The sequence below is a fragment of the Nesoenas mayeri genome, assembly GCF_963082525.1.
Source record: "Nesoenas mayeri genome assembly, chromosome: 1".
In the NCBI taxonomy this organism is placed as follows: domain Eukaryota; kingdom Metazoa; phylum Chordata; class Aves; order Columbiformes; family Columbidae; genus Nesoenas; species Nesoenas mayeri.
The window spans coordinates 83,083,487-83,106,055 of NC_137541.1; the positions used below are offsets into that span (position 1 = coordinate 83,083,487).

The 22,569-nt window shown below is 46.4% G+C and overlaps 1 protein-coding gene across 1 annotated transcript; it reads left to right on the forward strand.

Annotated features, from left to right (window-relative positions):
• Positions 1–14,619: 14,619 nt before the first annotated feature.
• Positions 14,620–17,230, forward strand: LOC308040969 (homeobox protein NANOG-like; the record flags this gene model as incomplete). Its single annotated transcript, XM_080345356.1, has 4 exons — positions 14,620–14,803; positions 15,231–15,499; positions 16,247–16,336; positions 16,814–17,230. Exons 1-4 carry the CDS (start codon positions 14,635–14,637, stop codon positions 17,228–17,230), a joined length of 945 nt encoding a protein of 314 aa, XP_080201482.1. The 5' UTR covers positions 14,620–14,634.
• Between the last annotated feature and the right edge of the window lie 5,339 nt (positions 17,231–22,569).

Sequence of the window (22,569 nt, forward strand, 5' to 3'; positions counted from 1 at the left end):
GACACCAAGCCTAAGCTAAAAAGGACCAGATGTGTCTAGAGAGAATGCTGCAGAGACTCTGCAGACATGTTCTTAGACTAGGAGTCCTGGGCATCAGGGGGCAATGACACCCAAGTGACTCCTCATAGACCCATGTAGAGACCAGCTCTGCCTCAAGGTGAGCTATGCCACACTTGGTGTGCCAGCAGCCCTCTGTGGTCCAGAAGGGTAGGTGACCTCAGGCTCAACTCTGCTTGGATGCACAGAGTTAGCTTTGGCCTTGTACAGTGACAGAGCTATCTGGCAGTCCAGAAACCGGCCTTGTCTGGTTTTTTCCATTACACAGTGTATCCTTAAACTCCATGAGTTGACAGTATGAGGATTTTGGTTTCCATTTCTCTTTTTAGGGAGTACCTGAAGAAAATTGCTGAGCCCTATCTCTTCAGAGGGACAAGAAACTTCAGTGATTTCAGGCCTGATGCTGGAGCTAGTGCCAGATGTTGACACCAGCTTGCCAAACTCTCTTGGCTTAAGTGCGTGATCAGTGTGTTCATTTTGGCATGGTAAGTATCTGTGGCAACACTGCAACTTTCTGAAACCTGAAAAGGATCATAGATACTACTATAAAAGGTCTGTTAGGAGTGCATATGTGGGAGGTATTAAATATGCTACTTCTGTCATTAAAAAAAAAAAAAAAAAAAACACGACACACCACAAATGGAAGTTCATGGTGGAAATTCATGAAGCTCAAGTTTGTGATAAACTCACCTGTGACTGAAAAACTCAATTACTAAGGAATAGGCCACTTTGGAGATTTCAGATTGAGACGTGGAACACCTTTCAGATAAGATGGTGACAGCCTGTAATGGACTGAGTAGAGATTTGATGGGAAAGCTTCCTGCAGGGTAATGCACAACATACATTTGTTTACATGATCCATTCCAGCAATCATGCTCTGACAGCAATAAACATCACCTGAGATGAAATCAAGAGATAAGATGGTATTTCCCTAAACTGCAGCAGCTCTTTTCACTAGAATGTGTCTGTCAACACCTTCCTCCAAATATGTTGGCAGTATGTGACAGGCTGCCCCTAAGCAATGCCTATGTCTCTTTTCCAGAAGCCATTTCCCATTCTACATATTACTTCACCTCTATCTCCATGAACCACATTGCTTGTACCTGTGACCCTTGAAAGCCTATAGTGGATGGACACACACTCATTGCAACAGCTATAATTTCTTTAATCTGTGATTTTTAGTCACAATACTCTCCATCATGCAATCAACATTACTGAATGACACAGGGGTATAAAACTATTATAACACAGCTTGAGATATAAGAACATAGCATTTCATAGGTCAGGTTTTTTTTCATTCTTCCAGAGACTGCTTTTCCTGCTCTAGGCTCCATCATCTCCTGTGTACTCCAACAGAAGCACAGCATGCTGATCTGGATTTCCCACAGCTTGGGCAAAGAGAGGTTTTTGCTCTGCAGTGACAGGTCCACATCCTGTCGTCAAGCCACAGGTTAACATTCTCTGAGTGAGCTGGCAACAAAAGGCTGGATGTGGAGGGCTTCCAGTTTCCAGACACCCAGATCTTGACTGCCTCCTCCTGCTGCTGCAGCATCCTAGGACTGGATGAAAATTACAAGCTGCACTGCTGAGATAACATTAGCTCTCTCACTGCAAAGTGGGTGTTCTTTACTTAAGGCCATATCCTAGGACCATGATTGCTCTCAGAAACAGCCAGTCCCTTCCTGGAAAGCTGGCGCAACATCCGCTATGTGCAACAAGAGTGCATCTTTGCCATGCACAACATGAGACATGCTGGGTACCACCTGGAGCACCAGCTTCACACATGCAGGACATATGCTGGCACAAAATCACAGCTGCGGGTGGTCAGCAGAGCTCTGTCAGAACGTGGCTGTGGGCCCACACCTGAGCTAGAGCAAATCTGCAGCACCTACAGCTGACCAACAGCACTGCCTGGGTCTAGCATTAATGGTCAGGGGTCTGCTGAGTTAATTAATAAATATTATTAATTACAGGGATCTGACAAGGGTTATAGAGGAAGCAGGTTAAGTAAATAAATCTAGACACTCAATGAAGAAAAGAAGAAAACTGGTTACTTTGATTGATGTGTCCACAGTCATTTTGTGTTTTGAGTACTCTGAATGTATTTGTTATTTCAGTGAAAGATTGGATACCATGATGAAAAACATGTTATGAGATCATCAGCAGGTAGGTAACTCAACCGGGAATACAAAATACCTTGTTCTGACAGCTCAATCATGGGATATATGAGTCATAATCTTTTATTAATAGTTCCATTTATCTCATTCAATATGCTGCTCTTTATCTTTATTACCCAATGAAATAGAAAGCATAACATAACTGCATTTTTGTGATTTATTTTCCCCTTTCAAAAGCTTGCAGAATATAGGGAATATTACCTATGCACATATTGGGTGTTTGTCCCTCAACAGCTGGCCCTTTTTGTCCCGCATGTCTATTTGGGATCTTGTTGAGAAGCCGTTATCACGTCCTAGAGTTCAATAGAATAGAAGTATCTGTACAAGCCAGGACCTTTATAGGAAAAAATTGTCTCCAAAACCAGTGTATCACAAAACTATAGTGCTCCCTAGCACATCTCTCTGTAGCTTCTTGGATGCTGTTGACATTTGCTGTCAGGTTCTGGAGTCTTTCCTTACATCTCAGTGCTTCTAGCCTCACACCTGCGTCACAGTCACTCATCTGACATTATCTATTTGTCCACACCCTGGGACAAAGAACAAGAGGGACAGTTCAGAGCTCAAAAAACAAGATGCCAATAAATACACCAGGAAAATTACTGATCCCTGTTATTGAGCTTGTTTACTTGTTTTATAAGGCATGTTCTGTCCTAATGATTTTCAAAGAGTTTGAAATGGATGATAATAGGGACAGATAGCAAAATAGCTTCTATTTTGAAAGCTAGTGTTCTAAGAAAGAAAAAGGAAATGGGAAAAGTCAGCCCTGAGCAGTGTAATAGCATAAACGACTTCCCTCTCTCCTTCAAGGAGATCTCTTTTTTCTGCATTATCCGTGTGCCATCTGGATGCTTCTCTCCTCATCGCCAAAAGGTTGCCCTGAAGGGTGACACTGCCCTTCAATTACTCTACCTCAATTAGCTGGTCAAGGAAAGTCTTCCCATAAAGAGGGAATATGAGTCAGACAGAGGCCACAAAAGTCAGGCTGGGATACAACACATCTCTGTGCAAACTCTGGTTGTCCATTTGCAAGGACCTTCCATTACCAGAGTAGTTTTTTGAAAACACTTGGAGTAACAGAATCCCGTTTGCCCCTCAGCACTACCCAGCTTCCCCCATGCCACCCCAGAGGCAGTATGCAGCTCCCTACACACCCTGCCAGCACCGTGGTTTAATGTCTGCAGGCTTCTTCTCAGACACAAATACCTGAGTGTCACAGAGGCAGCATAGCTAGGCAGTGGAATTTGTCTCTGATCTCTGTACCCAAGTCAGCCTTGTGTCCATCTACTCTCTTGAATCTATGTGTCTCCAGAAGGAAAATGCAAGCTGCAGCAGTGAGTAGTAGAAGAGTGAAAGGAGACATGAGGATAAGTAGGTTCTCCAAAGGTGTGGTGGCTGTGCAGAGTGATAGAGCCAAGGATTTTCGTAAAAGCCCATGGCAAGGGAAAAAAATCCCATTTCAGGTGAAATCTACTGTGAGATAGGGAATGAGGAAAACTTCATATTCTCCTCTCTGGCCCCAGGCTGTCCTGTGTCTTTAGCCTCAAAAAAATACAACATGGGGCAGGACAACTTTATCTTGAAGTCAAGCAACAGATTGTGTCTATACTGGTGTTTTGTTGTGATGCCTAAAGACGAAGGAACAGGGTGAGCTGTGAAATGGGCTCAAGTCCAAATCCCAAAACAACAGTCATAGTTGCATTATTGGGCTTGCATCATATATTTACAGATGGTTTGAAGCAGGATAGCTCCATATGACAGCACAAATTATTCACAGGGCTGCAACAGGACTGTCCCTGGCTGTTTCTTTTTGCTGTTCTCTTGCCAGTTACCACCCTTGCAGTTCTGTTACTGAGAAGGACAGGATGAATGGTCTTCTTCATAGAATTTTTAACATTTAAATCTAATGCAGTCAATTCTACAAGAGGTAGTAAAAGAGCTTGGAGAGCCGTCCTGCAAAGGAACAGATGGATTTTGGCCAAAAATAACCAGGCATTCAAGTAAACAAAATGGAAACCTGCAATGTGATATGAAACAAGGCATCACAAACTTGGGAAATTCCATTTTCCCAGAAATACCTTTCATAACGGACTTTAGCCAAGCTTGAAGACAGCTGGCCAGAAATCAGCAATTCTGCTTCCTGAAAAGCATCACACTGATGAGATGTTTTTATTCTGACTCACAACACAAACAGGGTCCCTCCTTCCCTCCCAGTCTCACTGGCTTCTCACCCACATACTGTGTTGTCCCCTGAAATAGCTGATAGCCTGTGGCATGTAGCTGGAATGCCACAGATCCAGGTTTAAAAAGTGATATGAACCTGAGTCTCACGGAGGAGTGGCTATCCAATTAATCTCCTTTTTGGCCTGGAGAACCCTTCCTCCGCCGGCACCCCTCAAAAAAACAACCAATGAAACAAACAAAAAATCTTTTGGTTCTCTGCAAGCAATCTTTCCCTATGAAAGCCAAACAATCCTGGCCAGCTCAGCTTTCATTTATGCATGCACTGCTGTCTCTCCTAGGCAGAAACCAACTCTGCAGAAACAGATTGTCCTTAATTGAAGAGAGCAAAAGAGAAGACCAAGCACACATGGGTGGGATTTACGTCCTGACAGTTTCATCTTCAGAAGGCTGAGGCTTTTCTTAAACACATTATTGGACTCTACTGCTGTAGCCAGTACAGCTCCTACCTTTTCTTTTCCTGCTGTTTGCCACCCTTAGGGTCTGTCACTGCCACTGGGGCAAAAGCACACTGTTCCCTGAGGTAAGTCTCTGAGTTTTAAATAAGGGGTGAGGACTGTCAAAGCCAGAGGAACCGCTGAGCTGGTTAGTGTCCACGGCTCACTGAAAATAGTATCGATATTCAACATGATAGTGGGGGAAAGTCCTTCTACCCCCAACAGTGAATAGCCATTTTCACTGTGCTACAGACGCAGAACCTTTGCTTTGCTGGTGTATCTCCTCCAGTCTGGGATCCTGTCATCTTTATCATCAGACAGGAAAAGATTACCTGTGAGGCTGTGTAGCAGCATACTAGATGATAGGTGGATAGGGCTTTCTTCTAAGACACAACGTTTTTTGACACAAATGAAGAGCATCTGCATACATGCAAACATTGAAACACCTGGAAGTTGGAGGTTAAAAAACTATTATTACTTTGGCTTCTGTGAGCATGCAAAGAAGCCTGATGCAATCTGTCTGTAATTTAGGAGGCAGAGTTGAAAAGCAGATGAAGCTGACAGGTTGATACCATCCTCTGGTTTGCTTGGAGAAATTATCACAATGCCAAAGAGACTGTCACAGCAGCATGGTTGGTAGAAAACTCTCAGCACTGATGTGTTTGACAGTGTCCTCAATATTGCCAATACCATGCATCCTGAGAGCACCTAACTATTTCCAATATAAATGGGCAATAATGGACTATCATAAAACAGAACAAGAGAACTCTCCCTTTCCATGAAAGGGAGAAAAATAAAAGCAAACCAACCAAACAAAACCACAAACAAACAAAAAACCCCTCAAACAAAAAAAACAAAAAACTGGTATGGTGTCTGCATCCTTGTAGCTGCTGGCAGCTACTCTTGCAGTCACATTGGTGCAAGCAAGGGGTGCATCAAAATCTACTCAATCAGCAGCTATGTTTGTCTTCAATTAAAGTTTGCTTTGGTTACTGGCAAGACTGCTGCATGTCACAAAGAAGTAAGGAACCAGAGCAAAGAGATACAGAGTCACGAAGGAAAAAAATACAGGGAGATGAGAATCTGGAAAGCCATCTGGAGAGCAAAATGAACAAGAAAAAATGCATGAGATAAATAAAAGCAAATAAGAGAGAGAACAAGAATAAGCAAAAAAACCCAAGGGAAGATCAGAGATGAGCCAGGCACAGGAGACTTCCCTGGAATGCCACGCTTCCATCCTGTCTGTGCAAGGGGAAGAAAATGCTGGATACTCCATGTTATGTGTCTCACTCCTCCCATGCACGGAGAAGACAGACCAGAAGAGCATGACAGGTGGTGAAGAGGAAGGAAATCCTTCCCCTCGCTCAGCTGAAGCCTTTAATCTTTGCAAGCCTGTCTCCTTGCATATGCCCCAACCCTGCCAAGAACTCTATATCAACAGTAGCATCTTAAAGCAGGGGAAGTTCAACCTCACTCATAGCCTGCTTGATTCCCTCCAGGAGCTCAGGCCAAGTAACCTCATAGTTTACACTCTATCGATTAAGAACTTCAGAACCCATCTTAGTTGAAGGGCCCATTTGCACAAGAAAATACCCCCAGTTGTGGCCTTTATCATAAAGGTATCCAGCTAGAGGAAACTCTAGTGTGTAACTCACCTGCAGCACAGGTAGCAAAAATAGCATCCACAGAGAATTTGAGTGGTCTGCAGCAAAGTCAGGAGCTGGTAGCTGTGACATACTGAAAGAAACACAAGTAGAGAGCAGTGAGTCTCAGCTACTGTTGAGAACAGGTAAGTCAACACCTCTGCAAGATTTCTGTAGCACAATTAGTTTTTCCTCTGCAAAAAGGCAGTTGCACTCTGGCATGTCACCCTAGAAAGAATGCTAATCCCTCCCTCTGTACAAACAAGCAAAGATGTGCATTTTGCAGTGATTAAGCTAGGCCCACCTTGCAGCCAGTTAAGTTGATGCCAATGCAAATACCAGTTTATAGAGCCTGTGTTGGGAACTTGCTTCCAGGAACAGAAATCATGGCCAAAACATGGGTGCAGGTGAGATTGAAAGACATTGAGGTACTAGAGAGAGTTCAGAGCAGGGTGATGAAGCTGGTGAGGGGCCTGGAGCACAAGTCTTATGAGAAGTGGTTGAGGGAACTGGGGCTGTTTAGCCTGGAGAAAAGGAAGCTGAGGGGAGAACTCATTGCTGTCTACAACTCCCTGGCAGGAGGTTGTAGCATGGAGGGTGTTGGTCTCTTCTCCCAAGTAGCAAGTGACAGGACAAGAGAAAATGGCCTCAAGTTGCTCCAGGGGAGGTTTAGATTGGACATCAGGAAAAAAAATCTTCATGGAAAAGGTTGTCAGGCATTGGAACAGGCTGCCCAGGGAAGTGGTGGAGTCACCATCCCTGGAGGTGTTTAAAAGGCATTTAGATGAGATTCTTAGGGACATGGTTTAGTACTCGGATTAGGTTATGGCTGGATTTGATGACCCTGAGGGTCTCTTCCAACCAAAATGATTCTATGATTCTATAGCGAGCAGGGGACAAAGAGGAATTTCTCAGTCACTGCGTCATGCAGTACTTTTCCTTCATGCAGCTGCCAGCTTGAGATCTCTTGGAGGAATGTCTCTAGGAGATGGGAATGGCGGGAAGACAAACGCCCCCAGCGTATCTCAGCCCTGTGTCTCAAAAGGGGCTGGGGCATCCGGGGTGAGCCCGCTATTACACCGAGCCCTCTCCATCCGCTTTCCCTCGGTATTACCTTGCCCTGCTCGGGAGAGGCAGCAGCGAGAGGGATAACCCACCCCGTCTCAACTCACTGCCTCTGCCTTGCCCAGTCCTGCTCCCCGTACGAGAGGGAGACCGCCACCTCCCAGTCTCCTCAGAGGCTTTGCCCACTTCACCTGCCGTATACTCGGCGGCACTAAAAACTCCCTAGCCACCCCGGAGGCTTTGGGGGCGCTGGGACAGCCTGGGGGGCAGACATCCCCCAGCACCGCCCCGGCTGGCCGAGCCACCGCCGGCGGGAGCGGCAGGAGGTGGATAGGAACCGTCCGCGTCGGCCCCACCACGGCTGTCTGCTGCCCCTCGGTGGCCGTCTGAGGGTGAAGCAGCGGAGAGTCGGGGGGATCCCCCTGCCCCAGTCCCCCGCGTTCAGCCTCAGCGCGACCTAACCCAGAAACCTGCCTTCGCAGGCCGAAGGATGCTCTGGCTTCCTAAAAGGGACCTGTCAGCAAAATGCTGGCCTCGGGAACCTTCTCCACCCTTTCCACATCCCTCTGTCCCAGGACTGCTTCTCCTTCCTTTCAGGGCATAGCCACTGAGTTTAGGTGGGCTTCAAGCCGAAGGGCTGAACTGCAGACAGAACTCACACCTTCTTTTCAGGTGTGAGATGGAGCTGACTGCATGAAGCAGCAACACCTGTGGAGCTGCTTACTCAGGTCAATGCAGTTATTTGGACTAATGTGAAGTGTCATGGGACCAGAATCCATCCCTGCTGAGAAATTCTCCCAGTTACACAGAGGGAAAATAAGTCAGCACCTGGCCCACTGGGTTAATACCCTCTCTTTGGTCTTAACTTCAGGAGGTTGAAACAAGATGTTAATGTGTTTCATCATAAGGGAGGATTTAAAGTTAGGAAGAGGATGTTACATAGAACAGCCTGATTGTCAGCATTTTATTTTCCTCCTGTTTCCTGCTGTCATAGCAGACTACTGTTAGCAGGTTGCTGGCAGCTCTTGGCATTTCCATGACTGCATCATTCAGTGCTGCGAGAGACAGGTTCACGTGCTCCAAGCAGCTTTCTCAAGCCACTGGAATGACAGTATATGAACGACACATACAAGGGACAGACATTGAATCCAAATGACCTGTGTACACCTATTCTCTGGGGATCAAATAACAGAAAGTGAGTGTAACTGGAGCTGGCCGTGTACAGATATTTTTTACCTTTATGCCACTAACTGATGTTGATGCTATATTCCCCTTCCCAGCCTCCACTATTCACTGGATTCAATTCCTAGACAAACGACATCCAGTTAAAAAAGCTACAACAGCTTCTCACTGTTCGTCTCTTCTTTGTCTCTTTTCTTTCCATCTTAGCCAAGTTGGCTGCCTAAATATCCTTAGACAAAAGCAGGTAAATCTTTTTCTTCCTTCAGTTCCAGACAACATCCACTTGTAGATCCCATTCCACAGCCCTGGGCTTCACTGGCAGGCACTACCATTCACATGTAGAGCAGGTGTCAGCCAGGGAGCCTCACACTCTTATCACTTGCTAATCACTCGTGAATGCATGTGCAAGAGCCAGTCTTGTAGAAAAAGAGAGGGTAGACAGGTGAGGGTAAGAGTCAGGCATTTTGGGGATCCCTGTCTCAACTCCTGACAGATGTGAAAGATGAGCACCCTTTTCCCTAATTCTAGCCTTTCCTGTAATTAGACACTTGCCTCACAGATGATCTGCTCTTATGGAGACTTTCTGAGGCTTAAAAAAATCCAGATAGCATAGAACAGGCACAATGACTTGCCTGCAAAGTATATGCTAACTTGGAAGAGCTCAGTTAGTGAGATGTATTCTAGATTGTGTGCCCACTTAGGACCTGCACAATTGTAATTACAGTCACCCACTTGGCACATAATACTCATTAGTTCTGTTCTGATATGCATTAACAGTGGTAAAATACATGGTATCAGCCTCAGATGTGCGATGTGGAAGAAAGCAGGTGACACAGTGCAATGAACTCGAGAGAGCCTTTAACATGCACAGAATCTAGCTACCACTTCAGTGCCATGCTCAGACTAGAGGCTCTGGCAGCTATGGATTTTGCAGAGACTTTTCCCACTGACTGAACTGTAGGAAATTGTCCCCATCAGAATAGGAAAGATGAGCAATGAAGCCTCAGGAGACGAAAAAAAAAAAAAAAGGCAAAAAAAAAAAAAAAAGCGCTTCTGTTTCGTTTCATTTCAGAGTTCATAAGTGGTGTGTGTTGGGGGAACAAAAGGTAAGCTGCCTGATGCAGAGTATCTTTTTGGAGGAGAAAGTAGGAGGTGACTCATGCTTTGAGGCTACATGGGGCCTTGGTACATTGAGAAACACAGGTGGGGGAAATGGCAAAAAGCATTTGAACACAGCTTTGTCTGTGCTGTTTGCTTTTATTAATAAGATATTTAATGAGCCTGTAGGAACAAACACACTGTGGTTAAAGGGAAGAAGGGAGAATTCAAGCAGAGAGGATGCTCAGAAGATTTTTGCTCAATATGCACAATCTCTCCATGTACCCCCAGGACTTTTCATAACCCTGGCTCCAAGTTGTGCTGCTTGCAAGTCTTCCCTTTGAGAGACTATTCCATATTTCAGCTGATGGGCACTGGTAGGGAAAGCTTCTTGAGATGAGTGCTTACAACTCTAAGCACTCCAGTATCATGTCCATGGCAGGCATAGGTGAAACATTGGTAAAGAGAGATGAAACCCCAGAAATTTGAGTTGGCTCGCTAACCTGTTTCCCACATATTTTTTTTTTTTACTCAGCTTTCCTGCCTTTTCAGGGAGCCTCTTGGTTTTGTGCCATGGCTCCTCTGTCCTAGTCTACCTCTGCTAACAAAGGGCCACGTCATCCAGTAATTCTCAGGTGATTGAGATTGTTAACGGGAGGGAGACTCTTTGTCCTTTGTCCTTTTCTCGACCTGCTCCCTCAGAGAGTCAAGGGAAAGGAAAACTGTATTTTAATATGAATGAAGATCTAATTTTTGTTATTCTTTCTTCTCCGCCTTCCTTCCACCAACATGACATCTTGGGTCCAGACCGTGAGCTGTGACCGCGCTACGGGGGGCAAGCTGTCCGGAGCCGAGTGCTGGGCGAGCGCTGGGGGCTGCACAGCGGGAATGTTTTCACACGCCTAACTCAAGGAATGTTCAACTTTTGTAAAAAATAAATAAATCAAAGTTGTCTGCCTGCGAGAAAAGCCAGACAAGCTGACGTACTGTATATCGAGCTCAGCAGAATGCAAGAGAGAGATTCTACCTGCCTTCCCTAACCACGCACATCGCTGACAGTGAATGATGGCTTCCAGGGAAACCTTTGAGGGTTGTGGTTCCCTGTTCACTAATACCAAGCCTGCACCCTTCCGCTTCATGAGCAAAATGACACAGTGACACTCAGTGATGCTTCGCAAGTATTCACCAAAACACAGATGACTCGCGTTTGAGCTAGCTACAGGATGACAGAAGAGCACCTAATACATACATATGATCTGAGACAATCTCTACTGCTATAACATCAACCTGATGATGAAAATGAGTTTAGCAATGCTCTAAGGTAGGAAATCATAGCATTTCTGACCCAGTGGTATGAGCTCTGGAGCTGGATCAGGCAGCTACTGCTCCCACAACTGTGTAAACTGCTGTGTTTGCATCATTTCAGTGAAAGGTTGAGTTCCAGCCCTCTGAAGGTAGTGAACCTACTGACACCAAGGGATCCCTTATAGGAGGAGCTTGCTGAATAAAAATATCTTCCAGCCATGGTCCTGTCTCACCTGTGCTTAGGTCAAGCGGGCAAACTGCTTTTAGACCTAAGCTTCTATCTTTGCTGCTGAAGGACTATGGAGAAGGCTTGTTAGGGCATACTTCAGCCCAGTGAGTGGCTATTCATTTCCATATACTTAATCAGCCAAACTTATGCTGACTCACCTGACTAATGTTCCACAGTATTAAGCACATAATAAACTAAGAATTCCAAAAGCTAAGGCTGGCCACGTGAAGGGAGAGTTGGACACAGCCTTGGGTCAAAACCCAAATTTTTGCTATTTGGTCCTGTTGGGAACAACTGGACTAGATTAGATCTGAGCGGTGTTGCTGTTCCAGCTGAGAACAGCTCAAAAAAAACCCATGAGCCATGAGTGGATACTTCCATCTGCTCTATGATTCATTCCCAATAGGTATTTTTAAAAGCACATCAGCTGTAGGAATTCATGGGTAGTGCATCCAGTTTGCAGGCTGATGGTACCGCAGGGTCTCAGACCTACCACCCTGAGGAGCCTCTCAACGTCCACATAGTGCTTCCATAACATTCTCTGTGCCAGTATGACTTCTGGATTTACCTTCCCAATATGTTTTTATGTGTATCACCTATTTGGGGGGGAAATAGCTGGATTTCTTTTCCTAAATAAAGTTTTACTTTAGAATGTATGGTTTTATACATTCACACAAGACTTGTTTCCCCGCCAAAGACATTTTAAAAGATATATTGGGTCACCTGATTAGAGTTATGGTTGGGGAGAGGGAGGAGATTATCCTCACTGGAAATAGATATATAGAAAAGAGATTTGGAGGTTAAAGGATAAAAACAAAGTGAATAATTCCACAAAGATAAGTGGAATGAGAAAATCAAGACATGAACAAAGACGGGGGGGGTGGGGGAGGAAGGAGAAAAGAAGTAAAATCAGTTCCACGCACACTGCAAAGTAGGTCTGTCTCTGGGAGGGAATCTGATCTATATGTGAAAACTGATCTACACATGAAAACTGCAAATTCTGAGCGGTTCTGTTACGTTTCCAAACACACATACACACACATGCGCGATTCCCCGAGGGAGGATTTGCTGGCAGAGGCTGTAAAATAATAATCCCTCAGCTGCGGGTGTCCGTCGCAAACCGTGTCCCCTCCGAAGACTCGGGGGTTCCTGTAGCCTGTCAGCCGGCTGGCAGTACCCTCGGGAGCCCTCCGGTGCCGGGCGGCCTCTCCAGCCGGGTGCCCTTGCCAATAGTAGAGTGTCAGTACAGAAAATTATTTCGTCTGTCCCACGCTGTGGAGGCACACACGGGACACCCCTTGAGCTGTCATTGCCGAGAGACAACCCAACATAAGGGCTTCGGTTTGTAGACACAGCCCCCCCGCTTCGTCTCCCCCCCACCCCCGCAACCCTGTACTTTTCTCCGTTTTTACAACGGGCCGGTTTTGGTGAACTCCGAGAGTCTCCGCGGGGATAACGTGTCCCGGGGCAGCCCGGTCCGCGAGGGACGGTGAGGACCGGCGGCCCTTGTTCCCACAATGGGCAGCATGATGGCTTTACATCTGTGGGGGAATCCCTTTCCGTGCTTGCATCAGCGGGGCTGAGAGCAACAAGCAAGTGAAACCCCCAGCCCGTGGCTGCGAGGGTGGCCCCCGGGGCGGCGGGCAGACCCTCAGCTGGCACCGCTTGCTTCGAGGCGAGAAGTGGGCTCCAGCTCTTTATTTCATCTCTTTCGCCCTATTATAATCACTTTCTCTCGCGTTCCTAATCGTCTCTCCATCTGGATCCTGTCCGGATTCTAACCGAGAAACGACATTACTGTTAATTACGAGGTGATCAAAGGTGGGTCCGACAAGGACCCCTCCAGGCGAGCAGCGCCGCAGCGTTGCCTTACGGCGGTAGGCTCAGGGTACCAGCTGGGGCTCGTTTCACTTCATGACTCAAGAGGGGAGGAGGAAATATATGGAAGTCAAGGGAGGGCCGTCTCTGTCATCTCCAAAAGATTTTTGCTAGTGCAACAGGTTGGTAGCTACTCCCCGGCTTTAGTATACAGGTAGGTGCTTGTATCCTGTTTCCTTGCCCTAGGGGAGTAGGGGAATTTACTTGATGTGTCACGTGCCCTTATTTGTACTTATTCCCTGTGTTTTTCCGGGTTTTGTAACTCCCAGGCTGTGAGATCCTCCCCGTAAGCTATTAATTCCCTTTAAAGAAGCAGTGATATTTGGAGGGAGGGGTAGAAAGAGTTTATCTTCCTCAAGCAGATTGCAGACCATGGCTTCAAATCCTCAAAGTCCATAAGGCTTTCTTATACTTGTACTGCTCTTGTTTTCTTTGGCACCTGATTGGGTGATTCCCACCTCTCCCTGGTGGGTAGCAAAAAAAAAACAAAAAACCACCTTTTTTTTTTTTTTTTAGCCATCACTTCTTTCAAAACAACAACAAAAAACTGTCAAATGACTAAGGAAAGAGGCTTGAAAAAAGTGAAGTGACATTCCTCTGTGCCACTCTAAAACAGGTCTTCTTGTCTCAGCCTTGGGTTAGTCAATGGAGAAGCAGCTTGTTTGTCTTTGAGACCCCCTCCCCACCGTACAGACACCGCTCTGTAGCGCCGTCCCCCCTGCTCCCAGTCTATGCTTATTTGCGGGGAGGTGGAGGGCTTATCTGTTTGCAGTAATGGTTGCGATCTGCAATGCAGACACGCAAAGCCTCCACATGCCCCGAGGCAGGCTTTGGGTTCCACTCCATTCCTTGCATTTGGGTGGGGACCGGTGAGGAGGAGGTGGGAAGAGTGTTAAATGTGGGGGTAGGAGGGTGTCTGCCAAGCCCTGTCCAACTCACCCGGCGGCTCCGCTCGGGCCTTCTGGCCCCGAGGGGAAAACAAGGTCCTTCCTCCCACCGCCGCCCCCCCCCCCCCCCCCCCCCAGCAGGAAGGGGTGTGCTGGCATCAACGACCTGACCCCCCCCACCCCGAGGAGCCAAGTTGGAAAGTGGGGCCTGGTGTCCTAGCCCTCCCCCACGCCCTGAATACCCCCAAAGCCCCTCCCATCCAATCAACAGACTTTTAACATGACAATGGCCATGACAATCCCTTCTAGCCAAAGCCAGGCTGGGGAGGACATAAAGCATCCCCCCACCTCCGCCTAATGGGGTACCTGCCTGCACGTTGTCTGCAGCCTCTACCGCCAGCTTGCCGCCTGCTCGTGGCTGGGGGACCCGGCCTGGCCATGAATGCCCACCTGGCTATGCCGCCCTACCTGCCCTACCCTGGTGCGGTCAGGTATGGGGACTACTACTGGCTTTCTCCAGGGAGCATGGACAGCATGCCCGCCGAGGAGGCTCCGCCGGCTGACGCCCTCTCCTTCCCTGCGGTGGAGAAGACGCCCAGCCACCCAGGTACGCGCGCCAGCCCGGCAGACCCCGGGGAAGGGATCGGCCTGCTCTCGACTGAGGGATGCTTTTGTCTCTTGTGTGTTTTCTACCCTGGGGGCGAGGGGGGATGCCGGTGCTGCCGGCGGCCGCTCGTCCCGGCGAGGATTCGACAGGCGCTGCTCTGCCGGCTGCCTCGCTGGAAGCGGTGGCGGGAAACCGGCGCGGCTGCCAGAGGCCCCTGTGTCCAGACGGGACGGAGCAGAAGTGCGAGCAGAGGTTTTTGCTTCCCCTGACCCGAGGGTGACGGTACCCACGATTCTGCTCTGCATTGCCTGCGGCGCCCCTTCGAGTCCTGGGGCAGCTGCCATCTTAAATTCTTCAGAGCTGGACTGCAAAGTCTTTGGGTCTTTTACATCTGACCCTGGTCACCCCAATTATCTCTTCTCCTCAGATATCTCTCCGGCTTCCTCCAGCTCTGGGACCCTCATCCAATACACCCCCGACTCTGCCACTAGCCCCACCACAGACCACCCATCTCCCCATCCCTCTTCCCAGAAGGTCAAGGAGGAAGGTGAGGGTGTGGTGAAGAAGGCCAAGAGCCGCACAGCATTCTCCCAGGAGCAGCTACAAATCCTGCACCAGCGGTTCCAGAGCCAGAAGTACCTCAGCCCTCAGCAGATCCGAGAGCTTGCTGCTGCCCTAGGGCTCACTTACAAGCAGGTGAGCATCTTGCTCTGAGCAGCTGAGTCACATCCCTGGTGTGAAGTGAACTTGTGAGCAAGTTTTTTTGTGTGTTTTTACTTAGACCTCAAAGATGAGTTTCTTATGTGGTCTTGTTTATGCCACTACTTATGTGAGAGAGCAGAGAGTGTGAAGACTTATGACTCAGTCTTCCTCTTAGTGTTTGGTTCTAGCACCAACCACCCTCTCTGTGCAGGTGTTTAAAAGTGCATACAGAGCAGGGCTATGCAGAGACAGGTTACTATCTTGTATGGACATGTGTTGTCCCTCAATGCGAAAAGTCACATGCACTGCTATGCAAGCTGTGTTTCATAGAGTGGCACCTGGGTCTATCCCTAGACAAAGGGTCCCTGCCACACCGGCTACTTGTGTCTGACTGAAGGAATGACTTACTCCTGAGTCTGCACTGATCTTGGTGCAGCAGTGAGATGCTACTGTACTAGCTGTGTTTCTGTAGCTGTCCTGGCCCATCTTTCAGGTAAGGTTTTTGATGTCATTAAAGATCCCATGGTGACCTGAGGAGTAAGAGTGCTAGTTTTCAAGTCTCAGCTCTGTGAATCTACAGCTACATGGGTCTGCTGCATATTGTTAGCTGCTGAAATTTTCTATAGTATTAGAAGACAAGAAGAAATTGTGTTGTAGTAGAAGGCAAAACATCTTTAGAATTTGTAGTAAGCTCTAAGAATTAATTTCTAATGCCCTGTGTCCTTCCCCCATGACTTCTAGGTGAAAACATGGTTTCAGAATCAACGGATGAAATATAAACGTTGCCAGAAGGAGAGCCAGTGGATGGAAAAAGGGGTGTATCTACCACAGGTGAGAGAATTCCCCCATTACCAACAGTCACAGTTCCTCCAGTTTGTGGAGTGAAGTGCATCATGTCCAACTTGCTAACTCGAACAAAGCACAGGATTCGATATTACTGAGCCAGTTGTATTTCTCATAACAGGGCTTACAGTGGCATCTATTTTAAGCCTGCCCTGGCACTGAAAGAACTCAGTTTCCAGTCCACTTATCTCCCAGTTGAGACTAGACAGAAAATAAAACAGCCAAAGAGGGCCAGCAGAGCTACCCACGCTGTTTTTCTCCCCAGCACTGTGCTGCCAGGCACGTTGAGCTGGAGATGATGAACTTAAGATATTGTCATCTCTTTTATTATCAGTTTATAGTGAGGACCATGAGTACAAAAAAGACACTACTGTTTGGCACAGGGGAGAAAGGGAGACCCATCCCAAAGAATAGGCAAAGCTGGTGTGATGCTTTCCATAACTGAACAGTCTTTGTCTCTCCTAGAATGGGTTTCATCAGGCTGCGTACCTGGATATAGCCCCCACATTTCACCAGGGCTTCCCGGTCAGCACCAGCAGGAACCTTCAGGCTGTGACCAACATGCAGCAGGCTTACAGCACTGGCCAGACTTACGGGAATGGGCAGAGCCTGTACTCATTCATGGCTGTGGAGGATGAGGGGCTCTTTGGAAAAGGTGGGACAAGCTGCAATACCCAGCAAGCCATGGGTTTGTTAAGCCAGCAGATGAACTTCTATCATGGCTACACTGCTGATATGGATTATGTCAACCTGCAGTCAGAAGATACCTATGGCTTCCAGAGCACCTCTGACAGTGTCACACAATTCTCAAGCTCTCCTGTACGGCATCAGTACCAGGCCCCTTGGCATCCCCTGGGGACGCAGAGTGGTTATGAATCTTAGGCCTAAGTATTATTTTCTTCCTTTTGTTTCCTCTTATGGGGTTTCTAGGGTCTTAACTCAAGGATCCAGTTTGTATTCCTTTTTTTTTTGCCCTTCCTCCCCTACTCCTGTTTAAGTCATTGGTGGGGCTCACCACCCTGCTGCCTTGGGATAGTTTTCTGTTTAAAGGCACCTATCTGTCCATAGCTAACCCTTGGCAAAGGTGTTTTGTGTGCAGATAAAGTGGTAAAGGTCTATGTTGGCTGTCCAAGTTTCATCTTCCTCTGCTGCCTCTTTACCAGGTGATCTCTGGTCTGTTCCCTGTCATGTCTTGCAGCAGATCTTTGCTGGAGAAGAAAACTCAGCACTTCAGCAACTTTCCACCAGAAATACACGGCTGTAGCCCAGAATCTTCCATTCTGTCTTGCCTATTTCTGTTGTTATCTCAGTCAGCTGACTGCTAATAAGGTTGTTCATCTGCATCCTCTCCTCCCTCACTGAGAAGCTATGAGTCATCTGATTTCAGGTTACTTGATCCAGTCACTCCCAGCAGCTCCTCCTGGAGGGGTCAGCACCTGCCTACCCCTTGCTCACTGCCCTCCTGTGTACACAGGGCAGTTGAGAGGAAGTGAGGCGCAGAGGAAAGCGGGTTACTGCCCATATCTGACATGTAAACTTTGTTTTCCAAAACTGTTAAATTACTTGTGCCTGTCAGCTCATTCAGGATGGTGTCTCTGGGACCTAGCCCTACCCAGTTTAGGTCTTGCCCTTCTGCATCGCTGTTGAGAAACTGTTGGCCTGTCCTAGGTCTGTCCCAATCTGTAAACTGCAACAGCGGGTAGCCCTGAGCACCATTGTCGCAAGTGTGAGGAGTGGCTGTGTGTAGTCATTTTCACAGAGGTGAGAACAGTCTGCTTATCTGTACATGATGCTTCCCTAGCACTTCATAAACACAGCACTGCTACAGTGCAGCTTTCTCTGGGGTAGAGGCAGGTAGTTAGGTAAAAGATTTTGTTATTGTAAACATCAGTTTAATGTCACTTATCCTGGAAACTGGATGTTAGGGATGGGGAATCCTGTTGGGTCCCAGCAGAGTTATAATCCAAGGGACTAGAGCAGGATGGTTCTCTACTCTCTTGTCTAATCCCAGTTTTAAGAGTATAAACTAGTAGGATTTTTGTCTCTTGCTGAATCATCCTTTTCCAGTGTGAAGAATCTGGAAGTCAGCTCCAATCTGTGTAAAACTGACCTTTTTGGTTTTTGGGGTGTTTTTTTTTGTTTGTTTTTTACAAGATATGAAACTGCAGAGTTCAACCTGCCACTGCCCAGGAATACAAAATGGCAGGAGTTGGCCAGAGTAAATGAGATGGTAAAAGCATATATATTCATGTGGTAGAGTGTGGCTTTTTTTTTTTTTGGTTTGGTTTGGGTTTGTGTGTTTGTTTTGTGTTTTTTTTTTTTGTTTTTTTTTTTTTTTTTTGTGGTTAGCACACATTTTTACTGCAACCCTGTCTTCAAATGTCTGCCCAAGGGTTGTATGTCATAGTTAAGCTTTCACTGCAAAGGAGACATTTGTTGTTCCAGAATAATTTTTCTTGAAGTCTGTTTTCTTGCAGTCATCTCAAGAATGTTTAATGTTAATGTGCATGTTCTCTTTTTATACTTTTTTTCTGCTTAATGTTTTTAAAAACTTGTTTGAATTGAAAATAAATTGGTTTATTTTAATGTTGCAACAGTGTCACCAGCTTGCATTGGAACAGCCTGCTACAAGAATAGTTATTTTGCACAGGTTATACCAGCAGTACTGAGGAAAAGAGGTAACCCTACTGTGTTTCTTCCAGAAGTAGGTTCAAGTAACTGTTTAGAAGTAGGTTCAAGTGACTGTTTAAAAGGACTAGGTCACAGAAGTCCATCAGCCTTGTTTTCAACATGCAGTTGTGTTGCCTAGTGCAGATGAGGGGCGCTTCGGGGCAGGCAACTGGACTGTGCATCAGCATCCACTGTTTTAGAGATCCAATGAACCTCTTTCTGCTCAGTGAGCTTTGGTTCATCAGAGCCTTGCTTTCCTTATGTATTGCTCAATTTGAACACCTGTGCAACTTGCATGCAGCCAAGGGCTGCAAGGGTCCATGGAGACCAGCACTAGTGGAATAAGGCAGCTGTCTGCTCTCAACAACTGATCCTATTACTGTGTTGGCAGAGCCAAGCTCCTGTTAATAGCCACAGTTTAAACCAGCAAAAGTGATCTGTTTGGCTTCAATTTCAGGTTCATTAAACTACAGTACACCGCCAAAGCTTTTCATCTTTCTGAAAGTGATAGTTCGATAGATACTCCCACTGAGCACAACTAGCTAAGCTGACAGATGACTGCCCAGGCTCAAACTGCCACAGGTCCTTTGCTGACCAGAACCTGCTTGAGTGGGTGCCAAATCATGTCTGCTTTCCTTTTGCAATACTGTAATGCTCTGCTTCCTAGATTGAGGTGGAATATGTGCTGGAAGGAGGAGGAGTAGAGGTTTGAGCCTGTAGAGGAGAAAGCAAGCTTGAATTGTCCATGTGTGTGTTGCCAACCTTCAACAGTAGAAAAAGGTAAACCTGGCCTGGAAGAGGGGGGAATACCACATTCACAGAGTTTCTTGTATTGCAAAATGGAAATCCATTCTCATCCTGACTTGTCTCATGTCCCAACATCAGTTTGAATGAATTCTGGGTAATGGTCTAGTAGTAGTGTTAGTTTCAACAATTCATGTGAAAAAAAACATGGTTTAACCATATATCAATACTGAAAACTCGCCCTCTGGCTTTAAAATTAGCAGCTTCCAGGTGGTGGTGGTGTTTTATTTTATTTTATTTTTTTTTTGTTTGCTTGGTCTGGTTTTGTTTTTAAGATGAAAACTTGAGCTCTAAAGAAATACACAAAGTGTGCAGGTCTTTGCAGAATGATTGCAGAGCATGCTTGCTACAGATTACACATGTTGCTTGGATGTGTTTCTCTTCTATGTTTCTGACACAAGGAGGTAGCCAGAGCTTTGCTGGTAGATGTCCTCCTGCAGAAACAGATCATTGTGAAAATAGCCCTGGGACTGAGGTGGCTTGCTCTGCATGCTGCAGTTTGTGTTTTTGTGCATTTCCTGTGGGACCATTCTGCAAAAATTGAGTGTTTCTTCATGGGTGTGCTATTCCTTGAGTTGCATGGAGGTTTGACAAGCATATGTAGTTGTAGAGCTGGAGGGAACACGCAGAGTGGCTGTTGTTGGTTGGCATTTCAGTGCGTGGGCCAGAAGGGACTGCTAATATATCATGTAGGGTTTCTAGAAGCTGTGAAATTAAGTAGGACTCTGCCTTTCCACAGAACTGGAGATACCCTTTGTTACCTTGATATGCCTGAGCCACTTCACCATATGAAACAACTGCACAGGTGATTGCAGCACTACTACCAAAAAGGTGGAGTTGCAACTAATCCCATCAAACTCATACTTCCTAAAGTTCTACCCAAACTACCAGTTCCTTGGAGGAAGTAAGTGAATGTCAGCAAAAGCCCCTTATGTTGAGATATATTACATCTGTTAGGACTGCTGCTTCTGGTGACTTTGCTGTGTAACGGTGATTTCTGCACACTGCAAAGGTGATTCACCTTGCCAGCAAACCTTTTTAGGATCAAGATGTATGTTCATATGGAGCTCTTCATATGTATTATAGCTTGTGGGAATACACTGCACTTTTACAGTGTCAACACTCCAGTTTGTCTATGCTGCAGATGTAGCTCCAGTGGTACAGACAATTCCACCCAAACGCAGGCCAGGGTTTATTCTCTAGTTTACTGTGTTCCAGCTTTTCCTGTACCATAGGCAAAATACCAAGCAAGCAGACTGATGCAAGCAACCTCATTCCTTGCTCTCTGTGCCAATGGGACCAGCAGTGATGTTTTGTAAGCTATGCATTTCTTCTGAGTGGCCCATGAACGAGGACTCACAGCCCTGGACATATCTCCAGTGCAGATAAAAGTAATGGTATTTAACAGGCTCTTCCCTACAGACACATGTAAACATTTTGTTTAGCTATCTGACTATGCTGCATGACTCAAATGCTGAGCTCACAGGGTTTGGAAATTTTCAGTAAAACATTGCCACATATCTCTTGCTTGGCTCATCATCAGTGGCCAGCAACATCTTGGCTGATATTGAGCAGTCAAGAGGCATGAAGGACCCAAAGTCATGGTCTTAGGGAAGAAAGAAAAAAAAAAGTGTGTTTTCCTGTGAGGGACATATTATCTTCATGCTGTCCAAAGTTTTTGAAGAGCACCTTCAGGTCATATTTGTGACTTTCTTTCATAATCAGGCTATAATTAATTTCTCACATTTAATTGAAATAATGTGCTCACAGACAGGGTCTGTCTCAAGCAGCTGGGCTGTGCCTGAATCATTGAATCTTTTATCAATTACAACTGCTGCCTTGGGTGAGGCCCAAGATGCATCCAAGTGATTGCTCGATAGGAGGGAAAGACCAGAAGAGAAAGGAAGTCCTCCATAGTCCTCTCTGGCTGGCAGTGGCCGGGGGGCTACCTGTAACAGGAGCTACATTCCTGCTGTTATTACACAGAGCACTGGGACTTCAGCTCCTGATACAGCAGACATCAATGAACTCCCTTCCTGGAAGCTGCTTAGTTGCCTGTTTGAATTGCTGCAGGCTTTAGTTTCTGGAACCACTTGTGGCAACAAACTGGCTTTGAATGATGGCTTCTGAAAAAAATTATGGGTCTCTTGAGGAAAATGCAAGATTTGGCAGTGTTTGTTAGCATGGCTTTGCTGAATATCAATACTAGGGAGATCACAACTGTTGCTCTTATGACCAGCATCCTTCTGCAAGCCAGTCCCAGAGGCTTCACACCAAGGTTCTGCCTGTCCTATTGCACCCCCGAAGGAAAAGGGCACAACTGGTGACTCCTTTTCCAGAGAATTATTAATGAGGATCAGTCACAACCTCAACTTTTTTCCCCTGCAGCAGCCTTTGGTTGGGGTGGTATGGAAAGGTTCCAGATGATATTCAGGTTAGTAGCAGCATTGTTGGTTCCAAAGGAGCTGAAAAAACTCCTCCTGCTCATGTGAGAGCCCTGATAATTGCTGCTATTGTACTCCACCTTGAGATATTACCCAGCCAGCACCTTTCAGTTAAGCTAACTCAATTGATCCCCACCCCTCTGGTGGTGCAGTGGTTGCAAGAACATGTCTTTCCTAATCTCAGGCACTTGCATAGGATGTCTGTTCAGGCTGCACATTAAAATGGATCTCAAAACCTGTATGACCTAGAAATTTGCCAGGCCTTATTTTTCCCCAAATCATTCTGGTCATACAGTTTACAGT